This window comes from Choloepus didactylus, chromosome 15 (assembly GCF_015220235.1).
Source record: "Choloepus didactylus isolate mChoDid1 chromosome 15, mChoDid1.pri, whole genome shotgun sequence".
Taxonomy (NCBI): domain Eukaryota; kingdom Metazoa; phylum Chordata; class Mammalia; order Pilosa; family Megalonychidae; genus Choloepus; species Choloepus didactylus.
The window spans coordinates 69,728,705-69,752,519 of record NC_051321.1 but is presented as its reverse complement, the minus strand read 5'-3'; the positions used below and the strand labels follow the sequence as shown (position 1 = coordinate 69,752,519).

The 23,815-nt window shown below is 36.9% G+C and overlaps 2 protein-coding genes across 14 annotated transcripts in view; one reads left to right on the top strand and one right to left on the bottom strand.

Moving 5' to 3' along the window:
* Positions 1-10,131, bottom strand: part of FAM149B1 (family with sequence similarity 149 member B1) — an 84,873-nt gene extending 74,742 nt beyond the window's left edge. For 4 of the 5 annotated variants that reach the window (XM_037803944.1, XM_037803946.1, XM_037803945.1 and 1 more), the window contains exons 1-3: positions 9,901-10,131; positions 3,606-3,710; positions 2,503-2,632 (exon numbers count right to left, since the gene is read on the bottom strand). In XM_037803944.1, the coding sequence (XP_037659872.1) occupies positions 2,503-2,632; positions 3,606-3,710; positions 9,901-9,947 (282 nt within the window). In that variant the 5' untranslated portion in view covers positions 9,948-10,131. Of the gene's footprint in view, positions 1-2,502; positions 2,633-3,605; positions 3,711-9,900 lie in introns of those variants that run through there. The other variant, XM_037803948.1, reaches the window with a different exon arrangement.
* Positions 10,132-10,180: 49 nt separating this feature from the next.
* The window catches only part of ECD (ecdysoneless cell cycle regulator), a 73,128-nt gene continuing 59,493 nt past the window's right edge, over positions 10,181-23,815 (top strand). For 6 of the 9 annotated variants that reach the window (XM_037803943.1, XM_037803942.1, XM_037803940.1 and 3 more), the window contains exons 1-9: positions 10,182-10,410; positions 11,706-11,923; positions 13,728-13,845; positions 15,965-16,052; positions 16,169-16,347; positions 17,195-17,387; positions 17,937-18,065; positions 19,780-19,908; positions 21,068-21,153. In XM_037803943.1, the coding sequence (XP_037659871.1) occupies positions 11,719-11,923; positions 13,728-13,845; positions 15,965-16,052; positions 16,169-16,347; positions 17,195-17,387; positions 17,937-18,065; positions 19,780-19,908; positions 21,068-21,153 (1,127 nt within the window). In that variant the 5' untranslated portion in view covers positions 10,182-10,410; positions 11,706-11,718. Of the gene's footprint in view, positions 10,411-11,705; positions 11,924-13,727; positions 13,846-15,964; positions 16,053-16,168; positions 16,348-17,194; positions 17,388-17,936; positions 18,066-19,779; positions 19,909-21,067; positions 21,154-23,815 lie in introns of all 9 variants that reach the window. The other 3 variants (XM_037803936.1, XM_037803941.1, XM_037803935.1) reach the window with 2 other exon arrangements.

The window sequence follows — 23,815 nt, the reverse complement described above, 5'->3', positions numbered from 1 at the left end:
TCCCCTGGCCGCAAAAACTTACAGATTTCGCTGATCTCAGCAGTTCCACATTTTCATGAGTGTTGTATGAAGTATGCCCGAAGTCAGATTGCTCTGTGGTGTCCAGTCCACGCAGTTCCTGGCTTTCTACCTACTTTCCTGGAGGAGTAACTAAAACATACAGCTCACCAGTCCGCCATCTTGCCCCGCCCCTAGGATTAGCTATTTTTATTATTATTGGCTATAAAATTATAAATAATAGACATAGTTAAAATAAAAAACTTCTTTCACATCATTATATTAACTTTGAATTTTAAAATAATATTAAAATAAAATAAACCTAAGGATATAAACCCCAGAATGATTATAAATAATAAGTATATTTAGTAAAGCAGTAGGACACTAATTAAATTGGGGGCAAAACTATTCTTATATACCAGTGATAAACAGCTTGAAAACACCTAAGACAGACAATTAAAAAATAAGTAAAATTTATAATTAATACATAGATTCAATTTTAATATCTATAAATTTTACTTACAAGAAGAGTTTCTCCTGAAGTAAAAAATAAGATGATGATGAGAACTAAAGGAAGAGCTAAATAAATGAAGAATTATACTTCTAGCTAGATTATTAAATTCATTTAACTTGGTAAATGATTGAAATGTGTACATAAAGTGCTTATTAGCACATCTGCTAAATACTCAGTAAATTTTAGTTTCCTCTACCTCTTCCCTAATTTAATATAAAGATATACTGTAAATGCCAATTAAAACTTTTGGTGAATATTTTATAGATTTGATACATGTGAAAATAAAATTTATCTGAAAAAGTAAAGTGAGCACAAATACTTAATAATACATGCTTTTTAATGAATGCTGGTAGATTTGCCCTAAAGATTTTAAAAATATCATGAAAATGACATAATATTAAGTCAAATATAGAAAAATGGTGCAAACAGAATAGGTTCAACAGAATAAGAACTTAATTCAAACTTCACACTATGTACTACAAAAAAGTCTAGGTGAGTCAAAAAGCTAAACATGCAAAATTCTGTTAAATAGCTATAAAGAAGAGTGTGTTATTCCATTTTTAGAAGGAAAATAGAATCCTTACTAGTGAAGAAATGAAAGTAAAAAGTGAGATGGTTATATATGATTATTTCCTAAAAATCTTTTTCACAGTAAATGACCAAAGGAAAGTGAGGGAATGGGAAAAATTTATATGACATTCATAACTTACAAAGAGATACTAATCACAATATATAGAGAACTGATGGAAATATATAGTCAGCACACTGAATCCTTCCAGCAAGTCAACTGTTTAATTCCCTTAGAATAAAATCTAAATTCTTTACCATGGCCTACAAGGCCCTACATGATCTAGTAGTCCTGCCTACCTCACCAGTCTCACCTAGTGCTTTTCTCTTCCTGGTCACCATGCTCTAACCACCCTGACCTATTTTTTAATTCCAAGAACATCCCAAACATTCTCCCTTGGAAACACGAAGCTCTTACCCTCCTCGGGGCTTTTGCCTATGCTGCTTGTTACCTGTCTGGAAAACTCTAACCTCACTCTTCACGTGATCTCAATCTCAGATCTGCCCTCCCTGATCCCCTATCTAAAGTGAATCCACCTTATAATGTTCCATTTCACCACCCTGTTGCTTTCCTTAGAGCACTTATCACATTTTGTAGTTATTTTGTTTATTTGCTTTTGTTAACCTGTCTCATTAGAGAGTCTTACCCTGTATTTCCAGGGCCTAGTACAGTATCTGCCAATAAATGTACTCAATAAATACTTGTTGAATGAATGAAGAAAAATTGAAAACCCAAGTATCAGGTAAGAGAAAGTTCCAATTATGATGTATGAACACAAGATAACACAATATAACTCTTTAAATTGACAGGTATGGAGGTAGTAAAAGAAAATGTCAACAAAAAAACAAACAAATAAATGATAATCACTTATTATTTCATCACCCCATTAAGAATGAATTAGTAATATTTGGGGTAAATAACCTTAGTCTTTTTTTCTTATATGGAAACAAAAATATGTAAAACAAAATTAGAACCACACTATACATACTATTTTTAACCTGCACGTTTTCATTTAACTATATACCACAAACAATTTCCCAGCCTATAATGGCTTAATAATAAATTTTTGAAAACATTTTAAACAAGAAGATAACACATCAGTGGTATAGAGGCTACAAACTAGTGGACTGTGCACAATGGAAGGAGTGGATCCAGAGCCCAGATCCGTACTAAATTGCAACTGTATAAGTCAAACACTAAACATCTCTAAGTATCAACTCCTGTATCCATAAAACAAAATACTGAAATAGGTGAAGATTGATGCTTCTTTACAACTATTATAAAGTAGTGGTAAACTTAAGTATTAAAATATACAGAAACAATGGAGGATAGTGAAGGAATGACATATCCTAACAAAACTGGCAAATCCTAACTCCAGAATAGTCTCCCAATCACTCCATCAGACCAGTAACAAACAACTCACACCATATCCCCAGGAGAAGTCCGAGCTGCCTTCAGTGGAGATCCCTGTGCCTGTATAACTTGGAAAAGCAGATCTTGAGTTCACAGTATCTGCCGATGTAAAAGGTGATTCTTGTGTGATGTCAGACTCACTAAATGCACAATTTGAAAGCAGGAGAGAAAACAGAAAAGTTCTCATTATTTCCTCAAGTTTCTACAGAATGAAATATTCAGCAATCTAACAGCTGATAATTGTGTACAGAGATGCTCAGAGGCAAAAACAAATGAAGAACTTGAAACTCAAACATCATAGAAAAGTCCTATCTAATTCCTACTGAATTGATGGCAGAGCAGGTAAATAATTCTAGTTATAGTTTATGGTGAATATTTTAACTTTCCACCAATAAAATATATCCCCAACAACTAAAGACATTTCAGATATGTTAATAGTGGTACCTAAACTTGCATGGCACTTTTACAGTTTACCAAGCACTTTTACAGACATTATCTTATTTGATCCTGGTGATGTACAATTCAACACAATTTTAAAAACAAAGAATTTGAGATTCAGTTCCAGGTTTTGAAACCCAGGTTTTAGGTCTCTAAAATTTTTCTATGATAACACATTGTTTCTCAGTGCCCTCACTGAAGTTATAGTATCCTCTTAAAATAATGATTTTTCTTAAAATAATAACTGCAGCTAATATTTAAATTAACATTAACAGCATTTATTATATGCCAAGCATTGTGCCATGTTTTACATATTTTATCTCATTTATATTCACAACACCTTATCAGAGATATTATTGTCAGGTAATGAACTTGCCTAAAGTTACTCCACTAATAAGTGGCACAACTAGAATTAACAATCAGAGCTGTTGGACTCCTACTGAGCTATGCTCTTAACTATTTCCAATAATGCTTCTCAAAGTTTATGAAAATAAGTTGGATATATTATCACCATTAGCTATTTTAGAATGAAAGTCCAATGGTACTGAAAACACTTGCTAAAAATTATTTTGTTTCATTAGGACAAGACTCAGTACCAATCCTAAGCCAAAAAAACAAAACCTTTGTCATTAATTAGTAACAGCAATAACAACCAAGTACACTTTGTGTTATTACCTTTGAGAACTTGTATCTTTTTCATGGCTATCGATGGTGGAGGAAATTTCATCTAGCCTCTCTGGAAGGGGATGATGATTGAGAGCATGTTTTGTTACACCTTTCCTGTGAAAAAATAAAAGTTATATTTCCTGTAAAGAAAAAACATATACTTTTCAGTAACTTACTCTAGAAGTTAGGGAGCTACTTCCTGCTGCTCTGGAACTACACTGTCCAATACAGTATCACTAGCCACTAGCACTTAAAATGTGGCTAGCAGAATTGAGATGTGCTTTAACTATAAAACACACTGGATTTAGAAGTCTTAGTAAAATAAGAAGAATGTACAATATCTTGTTAATTCTTTTATCTTAACTAAATGTTAAAATGATATTTTGAAGATATTGGGTTAAATAAAATATAATCCTAAAATTAATCTCCCTGGAAATTGAAACTACAGTAAGAAACCGCTATATACCTATTAAGACAGTTAAAATAAAAAAGAGTAATAACACCAAATGCAGGGAAGGATGAATAAAAAATTGGTGGAAATACAAAATGGTACACCTATAAAATAAACACAAGCACGCGCTACAAGACCCAGCAATTGCGCTCTTGGGCACTGATCCCAGAGAAATGATAAGTTCACACAAAAATCTGTACATGAGTGTTCACAGCAGCTTTATCTGTAATTGAAAAAACTGGATACAACCAAAATACTATTCAGCAGGTGAATGGTTAAACTCTGATACAATTACACAATGGAATACTACTTAAAAAGGAATTAACTATTGCTACATGCAACCACCTGGATGAATCTCAAGGACATCATGCTTAGTGAAAAAAGCCAATCTCAACAGGTTATACACTATATGATTCCATTGATAAAACATTCATAAAACAAGAAAACTAAAGAGATAGTGAAAGATTACTAGTTGCCAGGTATTCTAGTTTGCTAATGCTGCCAGAATGCAAAACACCAGAGATGGATTGGCTCTTATAAAAGGGGGTTTATTTGGTTACACAGTTACAGTCTTAAGGCCATAAAATGTCCAAGGTAACACATCAGCAATCAGGTACCTTCACTGGAGGATGGCCAATGGTGTCCGGAAAACCTCTGTTAGCTGGGAAGGCACGTGGCTGGCATCTGCTCCGAAGTTCTGGTTTCAAAATGGCTTCCTCCCAGGATGTTCCTCTCTAGGCTGCAGTTCCTCAAAAATGTCACTCTTAGTCACACTTGGGATATTTGTCCTCTCTCAGCTTCTCTGGAGCAAGAGGCTGCTTTCAACGGCCATCTTCAAACTGTCTCTCATCTACAGCTCCTGTGCTTTCTTCAAAGTGTCCGTCTTAGCTGTAGCTCCTCTTGTAAACATCACTCACAGCTACACTGAGTTCCTTCTCTTTGAGTCAGCTCATTTATATGGCTCCACTGATCAAGGCCCACCCTGAATGGGTGGGGCCATGCCTCCATGGGAATATTCATGGCAAACTAGAATACCTGGCAACTAGTAATCTTTCACTATCTCTTTAGTTTTCTTGTTTTATGAATGTTTTATCAATGGAATCATATAGTGTATATCATCACCCACAGCTGGGTGGGGCACATTCCAAGCAAATCTAATCAGCACCAAAACGTCTGCCCCACAAGACTACATCAAAGATAATGGTGTTTGGGGGACACAATACATTCAAACTGGCACACCAGGGGACAGAAAAAGGAGTGAAGGGTGAGTGTGACTATAAAGGGGTATGTACACTGGGAAGTTCCTTGGTGGTGACAGAACTCTTCAAACTTACAGGACAGGTACAAAAATAATACAAACTCCATACAGAGAACTCCATAAGATACCCAGATCAAACAATTTTAACATTTTGTTACATTTACCATATCATGGTATGTATGTAGATATGTACGTATGTATCTATCTATCTATCTATCTGTCTATCCATTTCCTGAACACTTGAGTGTAGGCTGTATACATCATGCTCCTTGAATACTTAATACTGCCATGTATATTCCCTAAGAATGTATTTCACTTATGTATCCACCTTAAATATAGTTATCAACTTCAAGAAATTGATAGAAACTAACAGTCTATATTCCAATTTTTCATATGCCCCAATAGTGTTCCTTTGAGACTTTCCTCCTCCCTTGCTAAATCCCATTTAGGAACATGTATTGCCTTTAATTGTCATTGTCTCTTTAGCTGCTCTTTCTTTTTTTTTTTTTTAATAACTGTGGGAAAAATATATAACACAATTTTCCCTTTTTGAATACTCACAAGAATACCATTCAATGGGCTTAATCACATTCACCATATGACACTATCCCCACTACTTTCCATTAGTAAAATTTTCCCCTCTCCCCAAACAGAAATCCTACACCCAAATGCATTAACTTCCCATTCCCCTCTACCCCCTGGTCTCAGCAACCTGTACTCTTAATTTCTCTATAGGCTTGCATATTCTCTGATATTTTCTTTGTAGTTACAATGGCTTAAATTTAATGTAAATCTATAACAATCTTATTTGCTTTGATACCAACTTAATTTCAATACATAAACTGTGATCCTATACCCCTCCATCCTCCCACCTTTATGTTGTCACAGTTTGCATATTTAAACATTATGAATCCGACACCACTGATTAGCATTACATTTTATGCATTTGCCTTTTAAATCCTGTAGGAAGTGGAATTACAAACCAAAAATACAGTAGTACTGGCATTTACCTTTACTCATGTCATTACCCTCATCAGAATCTTTATTTCCTCATGCAGCTTCAATCTATTGTCTATTGTCCTTTCCTTTCAACCTCCAGAACTCTCTTTAGCATCTCTTGTAGGACAAGTCTAGTGGTGATGAAGTCCCTCAGCTTTTCTTTATCTGGAAATGTCTTATTCTCACCCTCATTTTTGAAAGAGTTTTGCTTGATACAGAATTTTTGGTTGGTAATATTTTCCTTCCAGCACTTTTAATATGTCATCACACTGCCTTCTTGCCTCAATGGTTTTTTTTTGGAAGTCAATTTATATTTTTATTTATCCACATAAAATTGGGTGGGTACGTTTCCAAGTCATTAGATACTCTTCTACAATGCTTTATTAGGGTTGTCTACATTTGTTTTACTTTGCTAAGCTGCAGAAAAGCAGATACCATAAAATGCATTGGTTTTAACTATGGGAATTTATTAGTTCATAAGCTTACAGTTTTGAAGCCAAAAAATGTCCAAATCTAGGCATCATCAAGATAATGCTTTCCCCATGAAGACCAGCAGCTGGTGATCCTGGACTCCTCTTTCACATGGCGAGGCACATGGTGATGTCCGCTGGTCCCTCCCTTCCCTTCCAGGTTTCCTTGCTTTCAGCTTCTTGCTTCCATGGCTTTCTCTCTCTTTGCCTGAATTTCATTTTCTTATAAAGGATTCTAGTAAGAGGATTAAGACCCACCCTGAAGGAGGTAGGCACACCTTAGCTTATGTAGCCTCACCAAAAGATCCCACTTACAACAGGTCCACACCCACAGGAATGTTGCCTCGATGGTTTTTGAGGGGAAATTACCACTTAATCTTATTGAGGCTCCCTTGTATGTGACACATTGCTTCTCTCTCTTGTGGCTTTCAGCATTCTATATTTGGGACTTGACGATCTGATTACAATATGCCACATTGTGTGTCTGTTTGGGTTTAGCCTGTTTGGAGTGTGTTGAGTGCCTTTTATATGTATATTCATGTCTTTCATTAAATTTGGAAAGTTTTCAGCCATTATTTCTTTGCATATCCTCTCTTCCTCTTTCTCTCTTTCATCTCCTGGGACTCCTATAATATGTATTGGTCTGCTTGATGGTATTGGAATGCTTGATGCTGTCCCACAGGGTCCTCAGGCTCTGTTCATTTTTCTTCATTCTTTCTTATTTCTGTTCCTCCAACTGGTTGATTTCAATGGTCTTATTAAAGAGTTTAGGGAATAGCTCCAGGCCAAAGCGTAGGGGCCTCCTTGATCCTTTCTACAGGAAGTTTTTTAGGCATGGGTGTGTAGCCCTAGCAATTTCTCCATTTACTTGGTTCTGAAAGTCCCCTCTTCCCTATGAAAGTTTCCTCAGGGTCCTGGGCACTGCATTGTATGTCCTCCAGCCAGTAATCCCTTGCCTCAGGCAGCACAACTAGACTGCTCTCCCACAACATTCTGTAGGAGAGTTCTGTGAGCTGCCTTTTCCACACCAGGCAAGTTCTGGGACAGCATGCCCCTCAGGCCACCACCAGAGAGATTAGGACAGGCAGATATGCTTCTAGTAGGAGCATGAGGATTACTCTGCTTCCTCAAGAACCAGGACCATGGCCCTGCACTGGGCGTGTGGGCCAGCTCCACGTCAAGCTAGGGAGGGGTGCCAGAGGTGCAAGCCAGGGCACCATGAGATCATACAGCTTTTAAGCAGCCTTGTTCTTGATTTGGCACTCGCTCTATGGCTAAAGTCCTTTCACTGTTTTCTGAAGCTTTGAGAAAGATGTTTCTGCCAGTTCTTGCCAGTTGTTCAAAGCTTCTGTGGGGGAATAGAGTTCTAAAGCATCCCATGCTGTCATCTTGATCAGGGCAGGGCCCCCATACTGTTATTTATATGTTTGTGTGAAATTTTTCATTAAAAAATGGTAAGCTATATGTTAAAATCACTCTTTTTCTACACTCTTTTCAAAATCTATAATTTGGAACTGTTAGGAAGAAAACTAAAGTTATTACTGCAAAGCAGATCATCATTATAACACCAGAAATAAAAATTGCTTTAAATTTACTGTCACTTAAATGCATTTTATCTTCATTATCTTCATTAGTCACATCATTCTGACTCCTCTAGTGAGTCATATTTAGTAACAGAGAACAAGAAATGTAACTAGGCTGGGGTCAGTAATTCTGGTCCAGTAAGTGCCTATCAACATTTTTAATTTTACTAGCAGAATGGTCAGAATTCATTATAAAAGCTGATTTTTAGCTAAGCTATGTTCACTTTATTGGGAAAAGACTGATTCTTCTTCCTAATTCCTAGAGGGCTTATTATCTGAGTTGCTACTGCATGCATATCCTACCCCTTAGAAGATGATAACTTACATCTTGGACTGATTTTCTTTGTATGGCTAGTGTATCAAATAAAGGTGGGGAGGAAAAAAATATTTCTTGAACACTTAACTACATGTAAAGTGCTATCACTTTACATGCACTTTATTGTGAAGTAGGTCTTACTCCTATATTATAGAAATGAAGGTTCAGAGATTTCATAATTTGCCTAAAAGTTACACACCTAGAAAACAGCCTAACCAGAAACTCAAATGTAACTCAAAATACCATCCTTTGATTACCCTATATAGTTAATATTCAATTAACAAATGTGTGGTTGCTTAAATTATAGTTCAGTGGAGGAAAAATTTTGGATTTGGGGTTAAAAACCCCAAGTTCAAATCCTGATTCTATTGACTATATAATTTGTATTAAGATATGTAACTTTTATGATATGGTCTTATTTTCCAAAACATTGACGATAATAATACTCATCTTACAGAGTTATGAAGATCAAAATGTGAAAGTCCTTTTGAAAATGTAAAACCTGAAGTATAAGATACTATCTTTGCAACACTTCACTGGGGGGGAGAGGGTGAGAGGGGAGTTTAAATACCAGAAATATTTAAATGCTTAAATGCCAGTCTCAAAATCAAAACTGATCCTTAAGGATTCAGAGATGGAGAGGCAGTATGTGAAAGTGTTATGACCACAGGCTTCAGAATCTGATCGACAACCAGATTCATACTTCAGCTCCATCACTTGCTGGCTGTGTAATCTTTGGCATGCTACAATCTTTAAATCTGGAATATTTTCTGTAGAATGTACAAAATAATAGTCCTATCTCATATCCTTGCTGAGAGGATTAAGGGAGTTGATGCACGTAAATAGTTTAGTATGATGCCTGGCACTGGATGTATTCAACTTTATTGTAGCACTCATTTAGCAATTAATTAATAACTTCTGCCAATGGCCATTGACAGTGGGGGCATGAAGCCATGCGGAAACTACGAATTCTTTAGAAGACCCAGTCCCTGAGCGGTAGAAGTGCAGTCCAAGAGGCCTAGGATACCACAGGTGACACGTTCTTATCTCCAGGTAAAAGGGGCAGCATCCAGCAGGGCTGGGAGGAGAGAATTCCGAAGAAAAATCTCTCTCCTCCGCCTTGGCAAAGGAAAGCAGCGAGGGACTGATCAGCAACAGTCTCAGAGCGCTCGGGTCCACCTCAGCCTCCCCCGGCCCCGGCTGGCCTCAGCTGAGCAGTCCACTCACAGCTCCAAGCTCTGTGGCGGCGCCTTCCGAATGTATCTGGAGATCATCGTCCTCCTCAGAAGCGGCCGAGGCGGGTACGCCAGGGTGGGGGCCTCCGGGCCCGGCCCTCCTGCTGGCTCTGGTCCGGCCCCCTCCTGCCACCTTCCAGCTCCTTCCAGCCCCGTCGCCTAGACTCCCGATCACCACACCCCCAGGGTCTCCAGCTCTCTAGTCACCTCCCCTTCCTTGTTCCCCGCGGGAGTAGGAAGTGACGAAAGTACCCAGGCACCCGCCTAAGGCTTCCGCCGACGCGCGGTAGTGGAGACGCTTGGAGGTTCCGGAGGCTGAGGCGGTTTCTTTCTGAGTTTCTTCCTGGCCTCAGGTCCCGGGCTGACGTTGGGCCCGACTTTAGCGGCTGGTGTTGCTGAAGAACCCTGATTCCCGGCGGGGAGCTCCCGGAATTCTCACGCTTTGGAAGAGGGTGGTGGAAGAAAAGTCGCAGCTGAGACACGCCGAAGAGACCCTAGAACTGTAAGAGGAATTGATTTTATTTTGTCAGAAGCAGGGATAGCCTGGTTCGGGCAAAGAGCGCTAGGCCTCAAGTGAGGCCCTTCCAGCTTAGTAGCTTCTCTTTTGTGTGTTCCTGGTTTTCTCATCTGTATACAGAGGAGTTAGCCTGGATGATCTCAAAGTCTCTTTCAATTCCGACACTAAATTTTGCAAAAGGTGTGCTTGGCATTGGGGTTGGGCGGGTCGATAGAATAATTGTCTGTGCCCCTCGGTTGAAAAGCAAAATCAGGCTTTGGGCAGACTCTGGTGGGTGGGTGTCTGGATGGAAGCTACAGGTTTTTCTCGACCTTGTCTCCTTAGTCCGTTAGAAAGCCGGGAAGCCTAAGAATGGGTGGTCCTCCAGACCTCCTTTACAAGCATCACCTGACAGCAACCTAGGAAGTAAAGGAAGTCACCACTTTCCTCTAATTCCTAATGGAATATTCCTTTGTGAGTTTAAGTATACTTCAGAACTACATTTTCACTCTACCACTTTGGGAAATAATGAGTTCTAGAGACAGTAAAGTAGTACTTTTATTTGTAAGGGCAAATCTTAGAAAACAGCAGGCCTTATTTACCACTTCTAAGATTCCAGAGCTATGCTCCCTGAGATTTGAGAAAGGGGCAAATTCAGGATCAAAGAACCGTGGGCAGATATATTCTCTTTGGAGATCCACAGGGAATAACCTGTATTTTGGAGTGAGATAATAGGACGTGAATATTTTTGTAGTTTTGAATTCCCTGGTGCCCTACAATGTTTATGAAAGGGAGAGATTTAAATTCTTCAGAGCAAGGGAGAATGCTCTTAAGAACATTTGAATAATAAAGTTTTAAATGGGGGGCTGAGTTTAGAGATGGTAAGCTCTAGAAAGAGAAAGTGAAGTGTCCAAAGCAACACAGCTAATTAGTGGAGAACAGGAACTTTTGATAGTGTTTAAACAGTGGATGTTAGTGTAGTGTTTCTCAAAATGTGCTATACACAGCACTGCTAGTGTGAGGACAAGCATTTTATTTTATTACACACTTAATTTGGGAATGTAAAACTAGATTTCCATTGATATTGATATATTTTTAAGTATAAAAAATCATTATAAAAGTAATATTAGCTAAATGTTATTATAGTTGTTGCACGGTCAAGGTGAAAATCATGATGATGGCATGTGAATAACTGAATTTTGGAAAACAATATTAATGAAATCACCTAGGAGAGTGCAGAGAATGGGATGTTACTTCAACATTGTTTTATGTGGTTTACATTATTGAAACTTCAAATGTAGTTTTCAAACAAAAATGGAGAAAAATATGAAGCTTGCTACAGTGGAAGACACTGTGGAGTACCGCCTGTTCCTGTTACCAGATGAACCAACGGACCCAGAAAAACATAAAGAAATTCTTCAGAAGTATATTGAGAGAATAATGACTCAGTTTGCTCCTCTGCTGGTTTCCTATATTTGGCAGAATCAGCCTTTCAATCTCAAATACATACCTGGGAAAGGTAAGGCTTTTTCACCACTCTTGATATGTTTGAATCTATTTTATTCTGGCCACAGCAATGTGTAATAATAGTCAGTAGTTCATTCCACGTTGTCAGGAAGATGTTTATATCCTGAACTTTTTAGATTAGTGATGCTTGCCTATATTCAGTTAAGCCCTTAAACTTTAAAAAAAAAAAAAAGGGAGAAAAGCCTTTTTTTTAAAAAAAAATTTATGTTGATGAAAACCTTTCTAATAGTCATTACCTTAGAACTAGCATATATTCAAATGTATTAACCTCAGGACTATTCTTTTGAACTTTAATTACTTTACTATGCCATGATGTATCTATGTGCCTTTACTAAACAGATTCAGACAGCAGGCTTTCTTAACTGTGGTTCCTTTTGCTATTACTCAGTATTCCTTACTCTTGATTGTGTGTTTAGTAGGCTGCCTTGTCTCATTTAGTTGTTTTGGTGGGAATCTAAGAGTGGCTTTCCCTGACTTATAAAGAAAAAGAATGGGAGTTATTAATGGGAGTTATGCCACTCAGAAGAAGCATTTTGAGTTTCCTTCACTACTTCCCTGTGTTGTCAGTACTTGAGGTCTGACCTGTGGTCGAATAGGGCACTTTAAAAAAATCATTTCTTATAGCTTTAGTAAAATTATTCATGGATAGGTGACGAAAGCTCTAGTTATCCTGTGACTTACATGGGGTCTTGTTTGGGATCAGAAGGCTGGCATGTGTGCCACCGTCAGTCTGACTCAGTTTAGTGCTTATCTGTTATCTTTTGTTTAATGTTTGCCAAATGTCTTCCCTCCTGTTAATTTTATTGAACTACTGTTCACTGAAATACATGTGATATTTATTGGCAAGAACAGTGTTTCATTAGTGCAGCACATCCGAAACCTACTTCTTATTTTCCTTTAGAAAGTCATTTTTACCTTGTGTTTTCTCATCTTACTTAATGGCATTGCCATCTACATAGTTATCAAAACTAGTTAGTAATTGAAAATTATGCTCAGCTCCCCACTTCACCATGTTCAGTCAGGCACCAAGTCCTGGTGTGATTGCCTCTTAAATATGGCCCCTTTTTTAAAATCTGTTTGGCTGCATTCTAGGGCCTCTTCATCTGTAAATCTACAGTAGCCTCCTACTTAACCTGTCTGCTTCCAGCTACAGTTCCTTACACTGTAGCCAGTTACCCTTGTAAAACCCAAATCTGATCATGTCACTCTCCTGCCTAATATCCTTCAACAGTTCTCCATTGCTTCAGGATGGAGTTCAAGCTGAAGTCTCATATATTACGTAGTTAAAAACAGATACTCTAATTGGAGCTACTCTAGTTAAAAAAACTTGGGAGACCTGGGGTGAAAAGGAGAGTTGGGTGGCAGCTCTTCAGATGCTCTGTAATACACTTGTTTAAAAATTTTTCCTCCATCCAAATGTAGCTTCCTGATAGTCCCAGAACATGCTATTGTCTGTCATGCCTCTGTGCCTTTGCACAGATTGTTCCCTCTTTCTGGAAAGCCCACTTCTGTTCATTCTTTCAGAAGGGTGTAACTCAGATATCACCTCCTTTTTGCTCACATAGCACTTAGTGCATGTGTCTAGTCTCTTGTTTTAGGTCTCTCTTGTTTTAGACCTTGAGCTCCCTAAGAGTTGTCATCTTGTATTTTGTTCAGGATTGCAACCCCAGCTCCCAGTATAGTACCTGGAACATAGTAATTAGTCAATGAATGTTGTTCAGTTGAATGATCACATGTATTTTTATTTGCAATAACAACTTTACCTGGTTATATGTTTGTTTTTCTCTTGTTTTTAGGAGGTGTTCCTGCTCATATGTTTGGCATGACAGAGTTTGGGGATAACACTGAGGATGAATGGTTTATTGTTTACCTAATAAAACAGATTACAAAGGAATTTCCAGACTTGGTAGCAAGGTATTATTGTTATTTTAATAATTATAAAGGAATTCTATTATTGAAACTAAGTGACTACATTTTTATCATTTTACTAATTTTTTTTCTGTAGTCTAATGGAATTGTACAAATTGGGGGCCAGGATTTTAAAAGTGACTTCAGAGTTTAGCTTAATCTTTTCTTGAGGAAGAATCAAAGAGTTATTAGAGAGTTTAACTTCCAAAAACTTTCAAACAATATCTACTTATTTCAGGTTTCCTTTTTTTATTTTCATTATGAAAGAACAGATAGATGTGGCAAACAAAATTTGAACAATACAAAAGAATGCACGGTTCTGACTGCCCACATCTAGTCACCATTAAATTTCTTATATAACTTTAAAAAACAATTCCCCTCATGTATACATATACGTATTTCACAGAGTTCCTTAATCTATTTTTCTCTTCTAGACCATAGCTATATTTTTTTAGAAATCATATACAGTATAGAAGAAATTTAAAGAGAAATCAGTGAACAATTGTTTAGGAAGGGAAGTAGTTAACACTGCATTCTAATTCATTCTTGAAAATGGGAACTGATAGTTCTGTGTGATTACCAATCATGGCAGCAGAGGGAGGTTTTGCCCATTTAACCATATTTTGTCCTAGTTTTCCTAGTCAGCCCCTAAACTCTGGTCTTTTTTTACCATCCAGTCTCCCAACAGCACAAAAAGAAAGAAAAAGGAAAACATTTTAAAACTTTTTATTTCCAAAATTTCATTCATACATGAGTATAGAGAAAAAAGTTTAATGAACCCACATGTACCCATCACTCAGCTTCATTAATAACTACCAACTCATGGTCAATCTTATTTCATCTATACCCTTTCCCCACTCCCATCCCATAGCAAGAATATGTTAAAGCAAATCTTCCATACTGTGTCATTTCATCTTTAAATACTTCACAATGTAATAAAAAATAAGAACTCTTATTTTAAATACTGCTATTACCACACCTAAAAATAATTAGCAATAATTTCTTAATAAATGATAGTTTTTTAAATGAACAAAAACAAAAATGTTAGCTTCTCTCTTTACAGGTATGATAAGGATAATTTGTATGCAGATTCTGATATTTATATAATTATGGTTCATACCTACAAACCAGGTCTATAAAGCTCTTTAAATCCTAGGCATTTACTGTCTTCTTGGCTTTTTAAAAACCATTAGAAAAAAGGAAAGCACTCCCTGTCCCTGTCAGATTAATCTTCCTAAGATAGAGCTATAACGATTTTACTAGCTTGCTCTAAAACCTTTGTTTCTTTTTCCTTTGCCTGCTCATTCTCATTGATCCAGCCAACATTTAGAGCTCTTCATAGAATGATGTAACTCCTTGTCTAGTCTTTTTCTTTACTGGTTATTGTTCTCCAAATAGCCACTTTAAATTGCTACCTCCATACTTTTCCTTATGCTTTTGCCTCTCCCAAGAGCCTCTCTCCTTTTCTCCCTGTATCTCCACTCATTGAAAAGGAAAAGAAAGCTAGAAGAGTATATATATACATATATAAAATACCTTTCATTTGAAAAGAGAGGCAAATAGGAATATATAGACCTAATTTGCTAGGTTATGTATAAACAAACTTTGGAAGGATATACAAGAGATAATAGTGGTTGGGGGACAGGAATTGGGCAGATGAGGACAAAAGTAGGTAGGATATTTTCTCATTGTATAACTTTTACTAATCATGTGAATGTATTAGTTATTAAAATTTAAAAAGTGATGCAAATGAGGCAAAACAAAATACCTTTCAAGTTCCAAATAATACCTCCTCCATAAAGACTTTCCTAATCTCAGCTATATGATTTTTTTCTTTTGAAACCACATTGTACTTTATATATTTTTCATATTTTTGTCTATTATTATTTATGTATTTTTCTTATTTTCTCTGCTTGTCATCTCCCTCCAATGCCTTTTCACAATCTTCTAGTTTCCTTCAATGCCAAATGGTATCTTAAACATTTTACTTTCTTATAGCAACCTGCACATAGTATATACTTAAATATTTACTAAGATGAGGGAAAAATGTGTTAGAATAAAACTGTTTTGATTACTAGCCAGTATGTGCTTTTTGAATGCAAAATTGGAACTCCTGTTGCTTTAGGATTGAAGACAATGATGGTGAATTCTTGTTAATAGAAGCTGCCGACTTTCTTCCTAAATGGTTGGATCCCGATAATAGTGTCAATAGGGTAAGTAAATGAAGTTTTGAAAATTTACGGAGATGAGATAATGTTGCATTATTTTCATAATGTGCGTAGAGTCTGCCAATGCCCGGTGTGAAAATTAAAAATGTGTCATTTTGCAGGTGTTTTTCCACCATGGAGAGTTGTGCATTATTCCAGTACCAAGGAAACCAGCAGCAGTGTCCTGGTTACCCACCACACCCCCAACAGTCCCACAAGCATTGAATATAATCTCAGCACACCCAGAAAAAATTTTGGCTTCAGAATCTGTTCGAGCTGCTGTGAATAGGCGCATCAGCGGGTAAGAAGAATATAGCTTCCATTGCTAGGCAAGGAGACTTTTTGGTTTAATGCAGCTTAGTCTCCCACTAAATGTAGAATTTCTTTCACCTAGATTAATACTAGTTTTCATTTTTTCTTCATCCCCTTTCTTTGTAAAATTGGCTAACTAATTAAATTTATGAGCGTTTCTAGGATTTTGAAACCAAGAAATAAAGATGTATCTTTTAATTCCCACCCCAGAGTGTTAGAATCTAGTCCCAATATTTTTGCACTCATTTACTTTGGATATCCTGTCTAAGTATTATTTCTAGCTATAGATAAAAAATTTGAGAACTTTAAGAATGAAAACCTAAGGAAGCACAGTGTGTTTGGTTTCTTCTGTGGTCTGGGCCTACATATGGGGTTCTTTGGCCCATGTGGATCCCTTTAGGCTTCATTCACAAGAGAAGGTCTTATTCTATAACATATTAGTCAACCATTCAACACTTGTGTATTTTTGGAATGTTTACCACCATTCATGTCTTAACAATATTATAAATCTCTTTTAGTTTTGATTTAGTATACTTTGTACTATTTTTAGAAGAATAAATTCCGATTTATTTATAGTAATTTTTGTTTTGTTTTTGTTGAACCACCTTAATCTATTTTCTTTGTTTTCCATTTTTTCCCACTTTTTCAGTTTCTCTCTCTTCTTCCTTCCAGTCTTAAGTGTATACATTATTTTTATCTTCACCTCTCTTGTCAACTCTCTACAGCTCACTCTTGATCAACCAAGATAAGATAAAATGTTAAGGGGAAAGTGAATGGTATGATATTAGATTTTAAAAATAATAATAATATTGAATTAATAATTTTACCTCTCACAGGTACCCAGAAAAAGTCCAAGCCTCCCTTCATCGAGCACACTGCTTCCTCCCAGCTGGCGCTGTAGCAGTTCTGAGGCAGCACCCCAGGTTGGTGGCTGCAGCAGTCCAGGCATTTTACCTACGGGACCCCACTGACCTGCGGGCCTGTCGCATTTTCAAAACATTCTTGCCTGAAACACGCATCATGACATCGGTAGGAAATCTCTCTTGGTCATTTAGTTTCTTTCATTGGAAAGAAAATTGAAATGTTATTTTAATTATTCACTAGAAAAAATTAGAAATATTCTGTTTCCCTATAGCAAGTTAATACACGTATTTTTCTTTTTTATTTTCTTCCTTCCAGTGGAGGAAGATATGTGATTCTCATTTACCTATCTATTTTTCCCTATTAGAATAATTTTCCTGTTAACAATAAAGCATTTCATCACTTCCAGAGAATTAAGAATTATTTTGTATTTTCTACCTCCCCCATAACCCCCTGCTCCTCAGCAGCCATGTGTTGTAACTAATGATGTGGACTCTATTAGTGATAATTGAAACAACAAGGGCATATTTTATGGTATGTGAATTATATATTACAGGTTTTTTTTTTTAAAGTAGGTAGTGAATAGTTTGGCTTTTCTTTGTATTTTATCTATGAATGTGAAGCTCATTAGTGGATTTATTGCTATATTTAACTATGAAATGAATTCACATTTTATTTTCAAGAAAAGGCTTACGTGTTTTGTTTTCTGTTTCCCAGGTCACTTTCACTAAGTGTCTGTATGCACAGTTGGTGCAACAAAGGTTTGTGCCAGATCGGAGGAGTGGATACAGGCTGCCTCCTCCATCTCATCCCCAATACCGAGCCCATGAGTTGGGCATGAAGTTGGTAATGTTGAGCCAGAAAATTTTATTTTCTTCCTTTACATAAAAGGGCTTTTAGCAGAATAATGGCACAGCATAGGAAGTCTAGAAATATACTCAATATATATTAGAATGTGGTAAAATGTGGCGGTTCAAATTGAAAGATAAAAATGGATTATTGAGTAAATGATGGTAGGATAATTGGGAAACCATCTTAAAAATTAACGTTGACTGACTCCTTATACCGAAATAAATTTGTCTGATCAAATTCTTAAATGTAAAAATTATAACCATCAAAGTTAAAAGAAAACATAGGAAAACTTTTTATAACCTGAGTAGGAAAAGCCTTTCTAAGCAGGACTCAAAACCAGGAGCTATTAAAAACAAACAAAAAAAAGATTGATAAATTTATGTAAAAATTAAGTATTTCTGGGTGGGAGAAAAAAATGTAAAAAATATTAGAGCTGAAGAAAGTTATTCTACTTGCAATATAGGTGACAAAGGGCTGATTTACTTAATATGTAAAGGGTTCCTATAAATCAATGTGAAAAAGAAATAGTAACCAGTTAATAGAAAAAAATGTTCAGAAGCCATGAACAGATAATCCACAGAAAAGGAAATACAAATGACCTTTAATTTAAACATATAAAAAATGTTGAACATTGCTCATAATAAAAGACATACAATTTAAAGCTATAATATTGTATTTTCCACCATTAGATTGGCAAATATCAAAAAGTTTGATAATATACTGGTTTGATGATAGGATAGAAGAAGAGATAGTCTCAAACATTGATAGAAATGTAAATTGATTAAATCCCCTAGAAGAACAATTTGGCAATATCTATATACATTTAAAATGTCCAAACCCCCCTGCCCAGCACTTTCACATCTAGGAACTTATCCTTAAGTGTGCACAAAGACATGTAAAACGAAGATACTCATAACAGCCTTGTTTGTAGTAGCAAAAGACTGGAAACTACCTAAGGATCCATTAGTAAGGGAATAGTTAAATAAATTATGGTCTATCCGTGAAGTGAAATGAAAATTTATGTGCTCATATGAAATAATCTCCAAGTCATATGGTTAAGTGAAAAAAAAGCAAGGTACAGAACAGTATATATGCTGCCATTTAGTGACACAAGAGGTGGAGTAGGACACACACATATACATACATATATATATCTATTTGTGCGCATAGATTACTGCTGAAAGGATATGCAAGAAATTGGTAGCAGTAGTTACCTCTGGGGGATTGCGGGATGCTCCCTATTTGAATTATTTTACCATGTGCATTTACTACTTATTTTTTAAATGTGTTTTTTTAAACCAAACATTCTTATAAAAATAGAGTGTTTCCCTCTCTTTACTATGTTCGAGACCATCGTCAATTTATTTATAATTTCTTTTAGACAAATGTTTTGCAAGCCTTTTCTTCAGCAAACAAGAAATAAATTTAAATTCCTTGTTTTGTGATTAGCAGGGGGTAAAAATCTTTGAAGAGAAAGAGGATTCTTTGTTTTGTATTATTTGTTTTACTTTTATAGTTTTTGGTACTCTGCAGAGATTAGAGAAACTTGGAAATAAATTCAGATTTTTCAAAAATCCAAATAGTTTTTATAAATGTCCACATGCCCATATGTCCAACCACCTAGTTTTTGAGTGAGGCTAAATGGAAAGAAAGTACCTTTATAACTAAGTGACTAAAAGTAACTAAAAATTCTAACACTCTCATTTAGGCTCATGGATTTGAGATCTTATGTTCCAAATATAGCCCACATTTTTCTGACTCCAAAAAATCCCTCGTGACTACCTCACCACTCTGGGCCGGATTCCTTGACAGTCTGAAAAAGAAAGATTTCTTTAAGGTAGGACTTATGATACATTTTTTTAAGTGCATAGTTTGGGGAAAATCAAGCCACTGATTTAAAGTCCTATGGTCTGTATGTAATTTGTAACATAATTATAGAAGCTAGAGTTAAAAGGACCGTCCTAGTTCAGTGGTAATCAACTCAGAGTCTTTGAAGGTAGTAATGAGGTATCTGTTAACTGTTTTCAGTATTTTAGAAAAATTAGTAATATTTGTACTGTGATTTAAAATTAATATTTGTATCAGATGAACAACTTGCATACATTTTTAAGACAAACATGAAGACATGGATAAATAAATTAGCAAAGACATGGATAAAAAGTGCAAAAAGAATAGCTAATGAACTTCTCTTAAAATATGCATCCTCACTGGTAGAAAAGATATGCATAATGAAGGCTGTTTTCACATAATAAAAAAGAAAATGAATGATATTCAATGTTATTGAGAGAATGGTAGAATTAATACTCCTGTACATTGCTGGTAACATAAATTGGTAGAACCATATTGAAAAGTAAGTTGATAGTGTGTTCTAAGAGCTATACAAAGGTTCAAGCCATGACTCAGAAATTTCACTTTGAATGTGTCCTTAAAAATAGGTTATTCAAAGAGGGGAGAAGTGGACAAGAATATGATACCAAATACGCACAAGAATACAGACCATGTAGCAATATGAAAAAGTACTTATACTATTACAGTATGTTTTTTAAAGAACATAAAATATTAAGTATGAATACCACTATAAATATGCATGTGAAAAACAGACAAGTGATAGTTATAGTGGGATCATGCTACTTTTTGGTTCTATTTGGCAAGCTTTCTGTAATGTTTGTTTTGTAACTTAGTTACTAATTAGTTGTATCTTAATAACCAGTTAAATAATAGAAAAATGTAGAAAACCTTCCAAATTGAAGAGGCTCTTAATGGTTATAAAAGGATTAGGAACCACTACATCTAGCCTAGACCTCTCATTTTACAAATGAAGAAACTGGAGCCCCAGAAGTTACATTAATGACAAAACAGGGAGTAGGACTCAGGTCTTATGATTCCTGAACAATGTATTACATAATATACTACCTCTCTGAAAGTGGCTGGCAAGCAGGGTATTTTAATGACATCATGTAAATAATGTTCTGATAAACCATTATTCTTTTTTTAAGGGAATGATAGAAGGTTCTGCTCAGTACCAGGAAAGACTAGAAATGGCAAAGAACTACTTCCAACTCTCAGTAAACCGGCCAGAAAGGTGAGTTTATCGCTGCCTAAAACTAGTAGCAGAGAGGTATCTTGCCAGGAGTTAAGGAATTACTCTTGAGGGAGGTGCAGAAGTTGGAGTTTGTATATTTAAAAAGATCACAGCTAGGGGCAAGATGGCGGCATAGAGAGGAGTGGAAGCTAAGTAGTCCCCCTGGAACAACTACAAAAAACCAGAAACAACTAGTAAATAATCCAGAATAACTGCGGGGGGACAAACAAGACCATCCATTCATCATACACCAACCTGAATTGGGAGGAATGCCCGAGAACACAGCATAAAATCTGTAAGTAAAACCTGCGGAACCAGGTCGGGAGACCCCCTCCCCCATAGCCCGAGCTGCAGAGCTGCGTGGTGCCACAGAGAAGCTCTCTCCCAGCAAGCGAATACAGCTCAGCAGAGCTCCAACTGGGGTTTTAAGTAGCGAGTGTGAACTGCTCACTGCAGGTACGCAGCCCCAAAAAACAGACAGAGGCTTTGGGTGACGACTGACCTGGGAGAGCCGGAGGGTTGCCTTGGACTGGGTCTGAAGGGGACTATCTGTTTGTTTTTTGGCTCAGTGGAGAAAGCCCCAGTCATTTTCAGTTTCCAGGGCTGTGACTCTGGGAAGGGTGGAGACACCACAAGCAGAGAGCGAGACCATTGAAATGCTAATGACCTCCAACTGAGGGGTCTGTCTTCTCTAGGAGGAAAGGGGTGGGGCCCTTTCCATTCAGAACCAGACCCCAGAGCCTGGGGGAACACGGCCATACCTCCTCACACCAGTCAAGAATTATAGGCTAACAGGCGTCACCTGCTGGGCAGAAAAGCACAGTGACCCAAGGCATCAAAGGGTGGAGCAATTTTCTAAGACACACCCGCAGGGAAACCAGATACTGAATATTTCTTCCCTCTGGGACCTGAGCCTGTTCTGGTCTGGGAAAACCTGATTTGGATAACCAAGGAAACCATGCCTAGACAACAGAAAATTACAACCTACACTAAGAAAAACAAAGTTATGGCCCAGTCAAAGGAACAAACGTACACTTCAACTGAGATACAGGAATTTAAACAACTAATGCTAAATCAATTCCAAAAGTTTAGAGAAGATATTGCAAAAGAGATAGAGGCTGTAAAGGAAGCACTGGACATGTATACGGCAGAAATCAAAAGTTCAAAAAACCTACTAGTAGAATCTATGGAAATGAAAGGCACAACACAAGAGATGAAAGACACAATGGAAACATACAACAGCAGATCTCAAGAGGCAGAAGAAAACACTCAGGAACTGGAGAACAAAACACCCGAAAGCCTACACGCAGAGGAGCAGATGGAGAAAAGAATGAAAAACTATGAGAAACATCTCTGGGAACTCAAGGATGAAACAAAGTACAATAATGTACGTATCATTGGTGTCCCAGAAGGAGAAGAGAAGGGAAAGGGGGCAGAAGCAATAGTAGAGGAAATAATTAATGAAAATTTCCCATCTCTTATGAAAGACATAAAATTACAGATCCAAGAAGCGCAGCGTACTCCAAACAGAAGAGATATGAATAGGCCTACGCCAAGACACTTAATAATCAGATTATCAAATGTCAAAGACAAAGAGAGAATCCTGAAAGCAGCAAGAGAAAAGCGATCCATTACATACAAAGGAAGCTTAATAAGACTATGTGCGGATCTCTCAGCAGAAACCATGGAGGCAAGAAGGAAGTGGTGTGATATATTTAAGATACTGAAAGAGAAAAACCGCCAACCAAGAATCCTATATCCAGCAAAGCTGTCCTTCAAATATGAGGGAGAGCTCAAAATATTTTCTGACAAACAGACAATGAGAGACTTTGTGAACAAGACACCTGTCCTACAGGAAATACTAAAGGGAGCACTACAGGGTGATAGAAGACAGGAGTGTGTGGTTTGGAACACAATTTTGGGAGACGGTAGCACAACAATGTAAGTACACTGAACAAAGGTAACTGAATACGGTTGAGAGAGGAAGGTGGGGAGCATGTGAGATACCACAAGAAAGGAGGAAAGATAACGACTGGGACTGTGTAACTTGGTGAAATCTAGAGTATTCAACAATTGTGATAAAATGTACAAATATGTTCTTTTACGAGGGAGAACAAGCAAATGTCAACCTTGCAAGGTGTTAAAAATGGGGAGGCATTGGGGGAGGGATGCAATCAGCATAAACTAGAGACTGTAACTAATAGAATCATTGTGTTATGCTTCCTTTAATGTAACAAAGGTGATATACCAAGGTGAATGCAGATAAGAGGGGGGGATAGGGGAGGCATGTGAGACACTTGACATTGGTGGTATTGTCTGATTCTTTATTCTACTTTGATTTAAGGTTATTTTTCCTTTTGCTGCTTCCTAGCTGTCATTTTTTTGTTTCCTCTTTCTTTTTCCTCTCTACCTTCTTTGACTCTCCCTCCTGCCTTGTGAAAGAAATGTAGATGCTCTTGCTTAGTATGAGCAGAATGTTCAATTAGGATGAACTTAAATGTTTGGAAACGAACAGGGGTGTTGGTAGCAAGATGTGAGAATAACTAACAGCGCCGAATGGTGTGTGAACGAGGTGGAAAGGGGAAGCTCAGAGTCATATATGTCACCAGAAGGAAAGTTGGAGGTCAAAAGATGGAAATGTATAAAACTGAATCCTATGGTG